The sequence below is a fragment of the Rattus norvegicus genome, chromosome 6 (assembly GCF_036323735.1).
Source record: "Rattus norvegicus strain BN/NHsdMcwi chromosome 6, GRCr8, whole genome shotgun sequence".
In the NCBI taxonomy this organism is placed as follows: Eukaryota; Metazoa; Chordata; class Mammalia; order Rodentia; family Muridae; genus Rattus; species Rattus norvegicus.
The window spans coordinates 75,483,778-75,498,104 of record NC_086024.1 but is presented as its reverse complement, the minus strand read 5'-3'; the positions used below and the strand labels follow the sequence as shown (position 1 = coordinate 75,498,104).

General features: G+C 42.1%; 1 protein-coding gene across 6 annotated transcripts in view; it reads right to left on the bottom strand.

Annotated features, from left to right (window-relative positions):
* Positions 1-14,327, bottom strand: part of Nubpl (NUBP iron-sulfur cluster assembly factor like) — a 221,995-nt gene that overhangs the window by 18,499 nt on the left and 189,169 nt on the right. For all 6 annotated transcript variants that reach the window (XM_008764655.4, XM_039111969.2, XM_063261668.1 and 3 more), the window contains 1 exon segment: positions 9,509-9,594. In XM_008764655.4, coding sequence (XP_008762877.1) covers positions 9,509-9,594 — 86 coding nt within the window.

Sequence of the window (14,327 nt, the reverse complement as noted above, 5' to 3'; positions counted from 1 at the left end):
AATGTACTGAATTAAGCAGACTCAAAATTTTAATTTCTTCTTGCTGTTTGAAACCTTGATTTAGGCAAGCAGCAAGTAAGACTGTCAGGCTTCTGTATAATGCAATTTCTCAAGGTTAGAATCAGGTTAAATGCTGGCTGGAACCTGTCACAAGCATTAAAAGCTATGTTTTAAGAAACTATGTGTGTGGTGAGGGAGTGCACTGTTACATAGAGAAATGAATATTATAATAGAAATAGATTAGATTCATAAGTGCTTTTCTACTCTGCATCTATTTCTGAAGCATGCATACTGACACTATAATTTTAAAATTGAGATGGGAGTCCTTGTTTTTTTTCCTTTACTAGAAGTCTGGTGTGAAAGAATGTATGGGGAGGATTGTGTCTACACACCATTCATGGACCAGAGAAGTGGCCATGGTCCATGAGGTACAAGTCTTCTAGACCTTGCACTCTTAGTCTCTAAAAGGAGGATTTATATTGGTTCCTGCAGCCTGCCACTGAAACAGTAACAGTTAGAGCTACTAATCACAGTACTGCATGCTAAGTTATGCCAAGGACTGTAAGTGCAATCTTAATTAACAGCTCCTCCTGACCAGTGGGGTGAATATTACCTGAATTGACAAGAAACCTGATGCTGAATTACTTGCCCTAGGTCACATAATAAATTACAAAGCTAAAATCAGTCCAGGTCACTGACTTATGTGTGGAAACAGGACAACAAGTAAATGGACTGGGGACTTTACTCATGGAAGCAAGTGGCCTTGGATAATGATAAGTCAATACAGTTTAGGAGAGCGATTTCACAGATAACTAAGGGAGAGTCACAGACAGCCGGATTTGCATTCTCCTTTGCAATCAGGAGTGCTGTCAAGCCACACAGCTGCCTGCCTGCCTGCCCGCCCCCCCCCCCCCCCATCAGGAGAGCCCCATCCCACTTCTCAGTGCTCCTGTTCCCATTAGCTTCGAGTCTTTACTTGAACAAGCAAACCTCAAAGATAAGTAAACACTAGACTCCTAGAATGGCTTGGTGATACTCCATGATGCCCACAGTGCCAATCTCAATTCTGGTTCAACTGCAGAATCACAGGTGAGAATGAGGGCCCTGGAAAGAGCTTAGGAGCGACTAGTGGAGCTCAGCACCTCACTAAGCAAATGGATAAATGTATGCATGTTTCTCTGTACAATGGGGGAAAGGATGCTCTCCTCCTCATAGGGGTGTTCTGAGGGTAAGGTGAGCTTAATGCATTAACTAAATTAGAATAGTATAGTTCAGAGCACGAGAACTCCTAAGAAACCCTGTGGAAAGACAGATGAGCCTGCATCTGGTCACTAACATGCAATTATGGCTGAGATGCTCAATATTATCAGTTTATTTTTGTAATGTGAACTCTTCAAAAGAATTTAAACAGTATGTTGCAAGGTTCTCTTTGAAACAATACTCTAAGTACATCTGAGGCAGGCAAATATTTTAAAGAAAAGAGACCTTCAGCTCAGTTTTGGAAATGACAGGACATGGTGCCTGTATCAGCCAAGCTCTCATGAGTATCTCATGACATGGAAGAAACTTATGGGAAGCGAGAAGTCGTACCACCAAGCAGGAAGCCAGAAGGTGATTTGGGGCCATGCTCACTCTTATTAACTGATCCCACAATTTCTTCTAGAAGCATGCCCCTAGTTACTAAACAAAGGCACCACCTCTTAAAGGTCCCACCACCATCCTGAGAACCAAGTCTCCGGTACAGTCCTGAGGGACTACATGTTTAGATACAGGCCCAGGCAGGTCTCTATCTACAGAGCTTAGAGTTGAGAACTGCAACTGTGCAAGGGAAAGAGGATAATGAAACCATAACCAGAAGGAACTCTCGTAGTAAACAGCACTAGGCCAAGCCCCCAAGAGAAAGGTCTGCTTGTTTAGTCTGGATACTTAAGGACGAAAAGATTTCTTAATCAAAAAGTAAGGGTAAAATGTGCTTGGGTGTCAAAGCAGCTGAAGATTCTGAGGACACATAGGATGGGGGAATGCTACAGAAGAGGAGGGAGAGTGAAGTGGCTTCAACAAGGAGAAGGCAGAGCTGGCTATGCTCTGGGTCACAGTGATAGCAGAGCTGGCTATGCTCTGGGTCACAGTGATAGCACGCTTGTGGCCAGGTGGCTGAAGCAGGAGGATGTTCTCTGCAGGTTCCCTTGCCACCCAGGGGCTCAGACCCTTGTTTGAAGACTGCAGATTAAACCTGTAGTGGGGTAAGACCTGGATACAGAGACCTCAGAAGTATTAGTGACTTTGCATGGCATATTGAGAGAGGGGAAAAACTCCCCAGGACAAGTACTTCTGAGCCTAAATCTGAAAAGAGAACCTGAGTTCCTGGGCAGGAAATGACCGCATCAGGCAATAGTTCACCATATCCAAACTTGGAGAACAGGGGAAAGAAGCAAATAAGATAAAGGCTTTCCCATAACACCAGCTCCACTGGCTCAAGGAAGAAAGGTTCTTTTTCTTTTTCTCTTTCTTTCTTCCTTTCTCTCTCTCTCTTTCTTTCTTTCTTTCTTTCTTTCTTTCTCTCTTTCTTTCTTTCCTTCCTTCCTTTTCTTTCTTTCTTTCATGTAATCTTTTTTGAATTAGATATTTTTTATTTTACATTCAAATGTAATCCCCTTTCCTGGTTTCCCATCCATAAACCCCCTATCCCATCCCCTCTCCCCCTGCTTCTATAAGGGTGTTTCCCCTCCCCAACTACCCAGCCCTCCACACCCTGACATTTCCCAAACTTGGGTGTCAGGACAGCCTTGACAGGACCAAGGACTTCTCCTCCCACTGGTGCCCAACAAGGCCATCCTCTGATTCATATGCAGCTAGAGCCATGGGTCTGTCCATGTGTACCCTTTGGATGCTGGTTTAGTCCCTGGGAGCTCTGGTTGGTTGACATTGTTGTTCTTATGAGGTTACAAATCCCTTCACCTCCTTCAATCCTTTCTCTAACTCCGCTAATGAGGACCCTGTTTTCAGTTCAATGGTTTACTGCGAGCATTTGCCACCTTATTTGTCATGCTCTGGCTGAGTCTCTCAGGAGACAGCTATATCAGGCTCCTGTCAGCATGCACTTCTTGGCTTCATCAATATTGTCTGGGTTTGGTGGCTGTATGTATATGGGCTGGGTCCCCAGGTGGGGGCAGGCTCTGAATGGCCTTTCCTTCAGTCTCTGCTCCAAACTTTGTCTCCATATCTCCTCCTATGAATATTTTTGTTCCCCCTTCTAAGGAGGACTGAAGCATCTGTACTTTAGTCATCTTTCTTCTTGCGCTTCACGTGGTCTGTGGATTATATCTTGGGCAATTTGAGCTTTTGAGCTAATACACTTATCAATGAGTGCACACCATGTATGTTTTTTTGTAATTAGGTTACCTCGCTCAGGATGATATTTTCCAGTTCCATCCATTTGTCTATGAGTTTCATGAAGTCATTGTTTTTGATAGCTGAGTAGTACTCCATTGCATAAATGTACAACATTTTCTGTATCCATTCCTCTGTTGAAGGGCATCTGGGTTCTTTCCAGCTTCTGGCTTATAAATAAGGCTGCTATGAACATAGTGGAACATGTGTCCTTGTTATATGTTGGAATATCTTTTGGGTATACACCCAGGAGTGGTATAGCTGGGTCCTCCTCAGTTAGTACTATGTCCAATTTTCTGAGAAACCTCCAGACTGATTTCCAGAATGGTTGTAGCAGCTTGCAATTCCACAAACAATGTTCATTTTTTCTCCACATCCTTGCCAGCATCTGTTGTCATGTGAGTTTTTGATCTTAGCCATTCTGACCAGTGTGAGGTTGAACCTCAGGGTTGTTTTGATTTGCATTTCCCTGATGACTGAGGATGTTGACCATTTCTTTATGTACTTCTCAGCCATTTGATACTCCTCAGCTAAGAATTCTTTGTTTAGCTCTGTATCCCATTTTTAATAGGGTTATTTGATTCTCTGGTGTCTAACTTCTTAAGTTCTTTGTATATAATGGATATTAGCCCTCTATTGGATGTAGAATTGGTAAAGATCTTTTCCCAATCTGTTGGTTGCCCTTTTGTCCCAATGACAGTGTCCTTTGCCTTACAGAGTCTTTGCAATTTAATGAGGTCCCATTTGTTGATTCTTGATCTTAGAGCATAAGTCATTGATGTTCTGCTCAGGAAAATTTCCCCAGTGCCCATGTGTTCCAGGCTCTTCTCCACTTTTTGTTCTATTAGTCTGAGTGTATCTGGTTCTATGTGGAGGTCCTTGATCCACTTGGACTTGACTTTGTTCAGGGCGATAAGAATGGATGGATTTGCATTCTTCTACATATTGACCTCCAGTTGAACCAGCACCATTTGTTGAAAATGCTATCTTTTTCCACTGGATGATTTTGGCTCCTTTGTCAAAGATCAAGTGCCCATAGGTGTGTGGGTTCATTTCTAGGTCTTCAATTCTATTCCATTGATCTACCTTCCCGTCTCTGTACCAATACCATACAGTTTTTATGACTATTGCTCTGTAACACTGCTTGAGTTCAGGGATGGTGATTCCTCCAGAAGTTCTTTTATTGTTGAATATAGTTTTTGCTATCCTGGTTTTTTGTTATTCCAAATGAATTTGCAAATTGCTCTTTCTAACTCTACGAAGAATTGAGTTGGAATTTTGATGGGGATTGCATTGAATCTGTAGATTGCTTTTGGCAAGATGGCCATTTTTACTATACTAATCCTGCTAATCCATGAGCACGGAAGATCTTTCCATCTTCTGAGACCTTCATTTTCTTTCTTCAGAGACTTGAAGTTCTTGTCATACAGATCTTTCACTTATTTGGTTAGTTTTTTATTCTCAGAACTTAGGGTCCCTTCAGCATCACAAAGTTAATCAACAAATCAAAAAGTAGTCAGAGAAAACAGGTCAGCTTTTCTTTCCCCTTTGTGCTGAGCCACACTGTGTGAAGGTGTGGCTCTGTATATTCAATTGCTAATCCTGTACCAACAGAGAGTTAATGTCCTATCACCACTCTCATATTTTGTAACTATCGGTTCCTTCCTCACCTGCCTAAGGCAATGTAGAATTGTATCTGATTGGCTTTGATAGAGATCTGAGGGCCCATAGCTGGGCAGGGAGTGGAAGGCAGAACGGCAGGGCAGAGAGAGGGACACTGGGCCAATGGCTGGAGCAGAGCAGAGAGTAAACCTGGCCACATGGTTGCGTGTAGGCCAGAGTTAGTCAGGACAGAGTAGTAGAAGACCTTAGGCTTAAAAACATTAATAAGCCTGTGTCAATATTTATATTGCTGGGGTCCAAGTAAGTCCCTCTATAGTGCTGGGTAGCTTTTGCCAACTTGATATAAGCCAGAGTCAGTGGGAAGAAGAAAGCTCAGCTGATAAAGGAGCATCCAGCCCACTGTTTGCTACGTCATTCTTGGGCACGTGGGCCTGGGCTGTGTAGGAAAGGTAGCTAAGCAAGGCAGGAGAAGCAAGCCTTCTGTGGTTTCTGCTGTGAATTCCTGCCTTGGCCTCCCTCAGTGATGGACCCTGATTCTTAGGATGAAATAAACCCTTTCCTCCCAGGTTGCTCTTAGCCATGTGTTTATCTCAGCAATAGAAAGTACACGGGAACACAGTACTTCATTATAAAGGACACTAAGTGTCAGCAAACATGTCCTCATGGAATGCAGCAGTTAACAACTGTTTGTCAAAGTTAAGGGTGCCCCCGCGTGACTGAGGAATGAGAGAGTAAATATACAGTGTGGTGCTCTTCACGAGCTGGATGAGCTTCAGAAGAAAGGCCTGGAAAGAAAATCCCCATGAGACCAAACACTCAGGCAGTGAAACAGCGGCAAAGTACACAAGGCGCTCTCAGAAAGGAGGTGACAAAAGTGGGTCAGAAGGATACCATACATAAATTACTCACTACTAAAAATGGGCAAGGCTGAACATTCTTATGTTTTTGAAAAGAGCAGTCTACATACAAATCCTGCTATAACCAAGGTTTTGTCATAGTCTTTTTTTTTTTTTTAAATCATTTCAGGCAGAGGCCAGAATTTAATCCCTCATCTCTTTCCTCCTTTCCCAAGCTATGCATTGAGTTAAGAAATCATTTAAATTAACTTCAAAACATTCTTGCAGACATCACTAAACTCTGTCCATACCAATGAATTCCAATGACATCACTGTTTCCATGGTAACTAATGCACTTCAAAAGGGGGAAAACAGAACAAGAGTAAAAACCAGGGGGAACGGAATGAAGTGGGATAAGCTGCAAAGCGTTGCCTCTGCATTATGGAACACTTTCTAACTCGGAACACTTTGCCATTCCTTAGACTCTGCAGCTTTTAAGAACCAGAAAGCTCGCAGAAGTCACCATATTCACATCTCACTGACAACTGAGACCCACTTTTCTATAGAGCAGCACCAGGGTTGTTAGACTGCGTACAGAGCTCAGCACAGGAAGTTCTTGTTCACTGGCGAGCCTTATTACATACACGCATGCGTCCTTTGGGTTGGACAGTGAGCCTTACTACATTCACGCATGCGTCCTTTGGGTTGGACAGTGAGCCTTACTACATACACGCATGCGTCCTTTGGGTTGGACGGTGAGCCTTACTACATTCACGCATGCGTCCTTTGGGTTGGAGAGTGAGCCTTACTACATTCACGCATGCGTCCTTTGGGTTGGAGAGTGAGCCTTACTACATTCACGCATGCGTCCTTTGGGTTGGACACTGAGCCTTACTACATACATGCATGCGTCCTTTGGGTTGGACACTGAGCCTTACTACATACACGCATGCGAGCTCTGGGTTGGAGAGATGATTAAGACATTCTACTTGTTTTTAAGCTGATTTTGCAACATAGAGGGCAAATGATTAAAATTAAGGGATAACAAGAGCACTATCACAGAGATACAGCAGGCAGATGTCAAAATGCCAGAGCAAGGAATGATTAATTCTGTCTTAGAAACAGCCACAGAAAACAGCTCTGGTGACTTACATTTCTATGTCATTGCTTCCCAACACACCCATGATCACATCCTGGCCTTGTCAAGACCCAGAACTGTTCTAAGTCTACAAACTTAACATTACTTGTGTGATCCCAAACAGCTGTTTCCTCTTCTCACCAATCCTGGACACGGCCCTATGGGCCCTCGAAGGCCGCCACCCCTCACTTCCTTGTGGCATTTCCTTGTTAATATCCTCAGCTTTCATCCTGATGTGGCATCTAGCCAGCAATACCCAGCTGGGCTTAGTGGCTGCCCTCTCTTCCTCGTCATGTTCTGTAAGAATTATATGGCCTATTCTCTATCTTGGAGACTAGAAAAAAAATCTAACATATCAGTATGAGATTGTTTTCTTTATTATTTATATGCCAGGAAGTGTCAAGAATGTCAGATGAAAGAAACACCTGAACTAAAAGCATACATGCCCAATGTGTCAACTGCAGTCATTAGACTTTGAGTAAGCAGAGTCCATGGAAGGTATGGCCCATAGCCACTATGACCTCAAATGACAGCATTAGTTAAAATGATCTAGTAGTATAAAACGAATCATTTCTGAGATGAAATGGAAGTGAAAATCTGATTCCCTCTATCTGTAAATCACTTTCCTTCTTGGATTTGCTGATGTAGAGTACAGTAGACGTATGTCTGCCTTCACCTCAGCACAGGCAAAGCTCAGCATTCACATCCCTGCAGGCAGAGGGCTAGTATCTAGACCTTGCACTGGTATTAACAGACCAGTGGGCCCATTACTAAATTTTTCCAGGAAGGATTACAGAATACTTGTTAACTCAACCATCAACTGTGGTAGAAGGCTGCCCTCTCTCTTGGCCACTTAACGTTTTAATCTCATGTAAGAGGAGCACTAGTCAGTGATCTCCACGGCCAGTGCTTGCATCTAGTTTATTCTGGAGGACCTAATACAAGTCACATTGCTCAAAACACATAGAGCAATAGAGAAGTTTTCTGTCAGTAGAGGCCATGTGATTAACATTGCTTTAATTTTTTCCAAGCAAAATTTTAGAGCCTAGAATACCCACTAATCACCCACTGCTCTAAACCCACTAATCACACATTCAGGTCCACCAGTGAAAACAGCTGCAGTTCCCTGGAAAGAAGGCAGACGGGCATGTCCCTTACTAGGCTCACTCTCACTAGTGCCTGCTTGTCCTGCCATTGTACATGGCTCCACTCTGGCTGGCCTGGGAAGAGGGATACTCCTGGTTAAGGTCACCTTGGCTCTACTATGTATGCTCTTTTGCATCTTTTAAGGCTCCTTTCAGAGACAAACACTTAGGAAAGCATCCTTGAACTTTATATTCTGTGTCATGGTCTCTTTGAAGAATTTAAGGAAACTTATGAGTTCTTCCCATAACCAACCAAACAAAATTATCATACAGTTTGTGGTGGAAGGAAGGCAGGATAGAGAATTATGAGAACCCTGAAGTTAATCCATGGGTCTAAGATTTAAAAAATTGTTCTTTATTATTATTGTGTGTATATCTGTGTGCACCGCATGCTGCACATGTGGAGGTGAGAGGTCAAAGGTGTGAGCCGGTTCTCCTTTCCCCTTTACATGGCGTCTGAGGATGGAACTCAAGTTGTTAGGTCAGACAGCAGGTGCTTTACCACTGAGCCATCTTTCTGGCATGAACCCAATTTTAAAAGGCCTGTTTCTCTTAGCTCTAAAGATGCCTGTGGAGAGCCGCACAGACAGATGGACTGCAGTGGTCATGCTCTAACTGCCCTCCCGTACTACTCCCTGGCCTTTGTTGAAGCTTCTAGAAGGAAGAACCTTTCCCTTAGAGAAGAGAAGAGTGTGTTTAATATAGTTTCTTCCTCACAAGAATCGAGTGAAAGTATGTGTCTGCTCTCGGCAGGGCTTCTCTTGAGCAAGCAGCTTGTTTTAACCATGTGCAAATGGACAGTGCCTTAATTGGTATCATGCTTCTTTCCTTTGGCTGCTAGAAAATTCATAGCATATTTAAGTTCCTTAATGGCATGCAATTTGTTTGCTGACTTTACTCTGAGCCCCATCTGATCTTAATTATTCTATGTCTATTTTTATTACATACTTACATTATTTTGTTATGTACAGAATATCTTAAAATACTCCCTACAAGAACTTGGGCTATCAAGAGTTAAAATGTAGTGAGCCAGAAGGAAAAGGAGTTACCTTTTCACCTCCTTTCCTACAGGTGGTTTATTGTAGTCTATCATGAAAGCATTTCCTGAGTCGCTCACGTGATTCATCAGCACTGGAGAACATAGTTTTGCAAAAAACTTGAAGTCCCTGAACCCTGGTTCAGAATTCCTCTTGATTAGCATGATTTGGACATATTTGTCACCTTAAGTATGTTTTAAGGTAACTGGAAAGATCAACTAGAAGTTTCATGAAATGTTCAACAGAAGGTTAAACTAAAACATGGATGATGTTTTGTTAATGACTTGACTTAGGCAAGACAGATCTCATGCTTTTACCAGGGAGAGAGTAGATGCTTACAGGCACATTGACTTTCCGAAACATCTCCGCACCCTTGTGTGCATCCATCAGTGCAATGTCCTGAGGCGTGGAGACAATCACAGCACCTGACCAAAGAGAAACAAAGCAAAGTATCTTTTAATACTTCAGGGGAACTTTGCTTCCAACATGACTTTATTCACATGCTCATGAGGGCTCTACACTGCTTGGCCAATTCACACAAGTTTGACACAAGCAATTTCCCTTTCCTGCCTTTGAACCCTGGCTTCCGAAATCACAGCTGACTGAGCAGCATAGCCAGAGCATTGCAACCTCTTCATTCAGACACATGTTAATGATACATGTATGGGACTGACCTTACTGCCCAGGAGTCAGGGGTCTAACTGGTACACCAGAAAAAAATGAGGACTGCCACACAAAGTACTAGGTGTCAACAGAGGATGTGCATGAAGTCCTGAAGTTCTACCAAACAACAGGAAGGAGCACTGCCAGGAAGAGGGAGTGGAGAGTGTGCAGTATAGAATAGAGAAGTGGAAGACAAGGAGAAGCAATATGGAAGGTGTCCAGAAAGACCTTCCCTCCCCTCAAAAATCTTAGCAACTCCTAAGCTGGGCTTTAAATGTTTGTGTTCTGAAAAACTCACACTGCTTCGGAAGGTTTGGTTGGGGTAAATCCAAGGGCTATGGTAGTAATGTGGGGGCAGACAGGCCAGGCTTGAATGGAGTCAACACTGCGTGATAGGGATGGAGCTGTTTGGGACCCTCATTATCACCCTACATGCACAGATGGCCTGGGAGAGTGCTCACTGAAAACACAAAGACTTGGTATGATCAGCAGATTCTGTGACCTTCTTGAATTCTGTGATTTAGATACCCCAATAACCAGTATCACTCAGTTTACAAAAACATGGTATTTCAGAACTCAGAGGGACAGTCTATCAAAGCAAATAAAAATAGAGGTGAGATTAGCAATAAATATCTGATTAGGTGAAGTAAAGGTCAAGTGGTACCACAGACTACTGTCTGAAGGTCCTTTGGGAGAAGATAGGTAAGGGAAAGGGACAGGACTACCAAGTGACACAGCACATACATAGGGAGACAGGCAGTCCAAGCTAGAACAAGCAGATCCTATGGCATTTTTCCAATAGGAAATTCTTTTGTAGTCAACATTTCATCAAAATCTATCTTTTACATTAATATCAATAATTCAAATGTCATTGATTTTTTTTAAACTTTTGGTTGTATGTCTTTATTTTTACTTTTTCCTTTTTTTTAAATTTTGCAATAACTTTAGGAAATGTCTTATCTTTATCAACTTTGAGATACAAATACATAAGGATTCAAAATTATCCTGTAGCTGATGGCCTGTGTGCCCACGTGGGCTTCAGTTTCTTTCTCACAAATGGCACAGCAGTACCGAGTCTGCAGCTGCAGCAGCGCACCTCTGCTAGACACTGACGTCATGTGATGACTGGGATCCAAAAAGAGATGCTGCTAAAAACATCATTGCTGCTGTGTTTATTATTATTAATCAAATGTCTCACAAATTGTCAGGAAGGCCATTTTGTTGTGCCATTAGACAGATCATTCTAGTCTTAAAACAGTTTCATGGATTGTTCCAGCTTTCCTTAATTTCTCTGCTTAACAACCCAAAAGCTAGACCATAGTTCTTTCTTCTAAAAGATTAATCACATCTCTGCAAAAATTATTCTTTATGCATACAAAGTATTTCCACAATCTGTCACCTTCTAAATTCTGTTATTAATATATTTTCATATCCAGTCATGTGGAAGGAATTAATCCTAGCTCTGGCCCCATCTGGCTGTGACTAATCTTGGGCAAGGAACTCAGAAACACCCTAGGTTTCAGTTTTCTTGACTGTAAAACTGGCATGTGTATTTCCAAGGCCTCCTATTGAACATATCATGGTCCAGCATTAGCTACTAACTGTATTTCTGAACCTTGCCCCTGTCCAACCTGACTGCCTTATCTTATTAAGTGGAAGTCAGTACTGCCTCTCAAACCCAGACTATTTTTTCCACAGAGGAACAAGGAGTTTTGTGGGCTATTTCTTTCTAATCTTCTCCCTCACAATTTCCCACTATGCAGGGTGTTCTCTGTTGCATTGGCTCTAAAAAGTGCCCTGAACTCTAGCCACAGGACATAAATGCGTTCTTGTTTTAACTGTTCTTGTCTACTATCTGTATCTCATTACACAATACAGGTTCATGTGTGTTGTGGTCTGTGTGTTTTTCCTCCAAAGAACTGACTTATTAGAGCCCTAGTCTAATACTTGAAAAGGTGAGGTCCCATGTTCTACCACCCTGTTTTCTGTGGTTATTCCAGGCTACAGACTCCTATCTAAAGATATAAACAGAGAAATGGGAATATAGAAGGGAGACTTTACCTGGAATCAGTGCAGGGAGGGAAACACTAAGCAAGAGGGGAAAGAAAGAGGAACAAAGAACACCAAGGATGATTGAAAACACTACAGGGAAACATGATTTTATATTTATTTAAAAATACTATTAATACATATATATATACATTTTGGAGATTCATACCATGGGATGACCACCAAGAATAAGCCACTAAGCAGCAGCCAATCCCTCTACCAGCCATGGCCTCTGACTAGCTCCTGACTCTAGACTCCTGATCCTAGAGCTCCTGCCCTGACTTTCTTCTTTGATGAACATCTCTCAATGTGGAAGACTAAGGCAAATAAACCCTTTCCTCCCCAATTTGTTTTTGGTTATGGTGTTTCATCACATCAATAGTAACCCAACTAGGACACTGTATATATAAAAATAAGTAATTTACATGAATTTATGCCACAAGGGGTAAAAATGTCTTTCCCAAGAGCCGAAGGCTATCTAACAAAAGCCCTGATGCCAAGCATGGAAACTTCTGAGTTGCTGCTCAGGGAACGCCAAAAGATACCTCAAGCAACATAGGATACCACTGTTTCCCTTGATTGCCTCCCAAAGTTTGACAGTCAGAACCTATTGCTGAAGACACCACATACTTCATAACAGAACTTGAAGAAATTAAGCTGCAATTGCCCTGGAAGCCTCCTCCCTGAGCGCTGGCTCTCATAGCATTCAAAGGTGTGATGTAAATTGCTGAGGCAGAGAAGCAATCAATAGTGCTACTCAGCTGTGTCACCTGTGAAGCACGACAGTGGCTGGATTGGCAAGAGACGCACAGTAGTAAGTACCACAGTGGTGCCTTTACCGCAGGGGAGCCGACACCCGTACAACTGGGTTTAAAGCCCAATTATCAGAAGGGAAATCATACCCACTATAAACCAGTCAATTATCCATGGTTAGAGATGCCATAAACCCAAGAAGAGAACTACCTTCTCCCCAAAATAATATAGTTTCTAACTGTATTCTGAATACTTATTCCTATACCCACGAGTGCATGTAGCTCTCACCCTTTATCAAAGCAGATTCTTTTTGCAATAAATGTAAATTACAGAGATCCACAACTGATCATTATGCAGAGAATTGGTGACTGTGGGCTCCCCAGCTCAACAGATACATCTGTAACATAACCCCCTACAACTAAGGCTCAGGGAAACTCACCAAGAGAGAAAGAGTCTTAATAGCAAGAAGCCCAGTCTGCTGTGAGATAATGTCTTCTCCATATGACAGGGAAGTACCACCACAGACTCTCGGGAAGATGGTCGTGTAAAGAGCATATAGACAATACCAAGTGACATTCCACCGTGGACAGGGGAAATTCCACATGGTCCTACCAGTAGATAAAGACTTACGGGTGGTCAACGCTTGTCGAGAGAAAAACAGTCTCCTCCAGGGATAAGCGTCTACACAGGTTGTCTAATCCCAAGTGGTCAGCCATGGACATAGGGACATGATGCAGCAAAGCTAAACAGACTCAGTATATTACATAACTGTGTGCATACATACGTGTGTGCACATATGTATATACGCAAAACAAAATAAGAGGTCACAGTGGGGGGATTCAAGTGGAACTGGAGAGAGAAGAACGTACCAGTGAGGTAAATGAATTGCTCATGTATGAGTTCTCGATATAGTAGGATTATTCTAAAAGGGGTGGGAGAGAGCCCTGAGGAAGGCAGCGAAGGAGCTGTCCTCAGAGGCTTTGAGGTAGTTCTTTCCTGTGGGCCCTCACAGGGGCCTTGAAAAACAGTTGTTATTGTTCAGAGGCAGACCCCTAAATTTCTAGTCTGCTATCTGATGGTTAGATCTCTCCTTCTGGCATAAGCTCTTGGTGTGATATCTACTACCTCAATGTCATGCTGCCAGGAAAGCCATGATGAGAAGTCAAGCAGACTGTGCTACTGAAAGCTTGGGCTTTTAGATTCTAAAATCATGAGCTAAACAAATCCCTTTTCTTTATAAAATATACAGCCTTGTACATTTTGTTACAGCAATAGAAGCAGACAAATATAATAACCAGTTGTATTTATTTTAATTTTTTTAGCAACCAAAACTAATGAGAAAATACCCTGCACAAAATGGGCACTTAGTAAAAAACTGAAGACCTAAAACTACTTTTGTTCATTTTCAAAATCACCTATCTTAGATTAGTACATCATGAAATTTTAGTAATCTTTAAACCAGATGTCAAGAGCTATAGCTTCTAGTTTTGTTAACGTATTCTATAACTCTGAATAAGTCACTAAATTTAAATCAATCTCAGCATATAAAATGGACCTATTTACACTGATCCTATATAACTAAAATGAACTGCTCATTTAAAAAAATAATATAAAAGTGATAGAAAAATGTTCAGTGACATTATTTTGATTGCCACAAGAGTGAAAGTGATTTAACCCTAACTTAACCATTAGC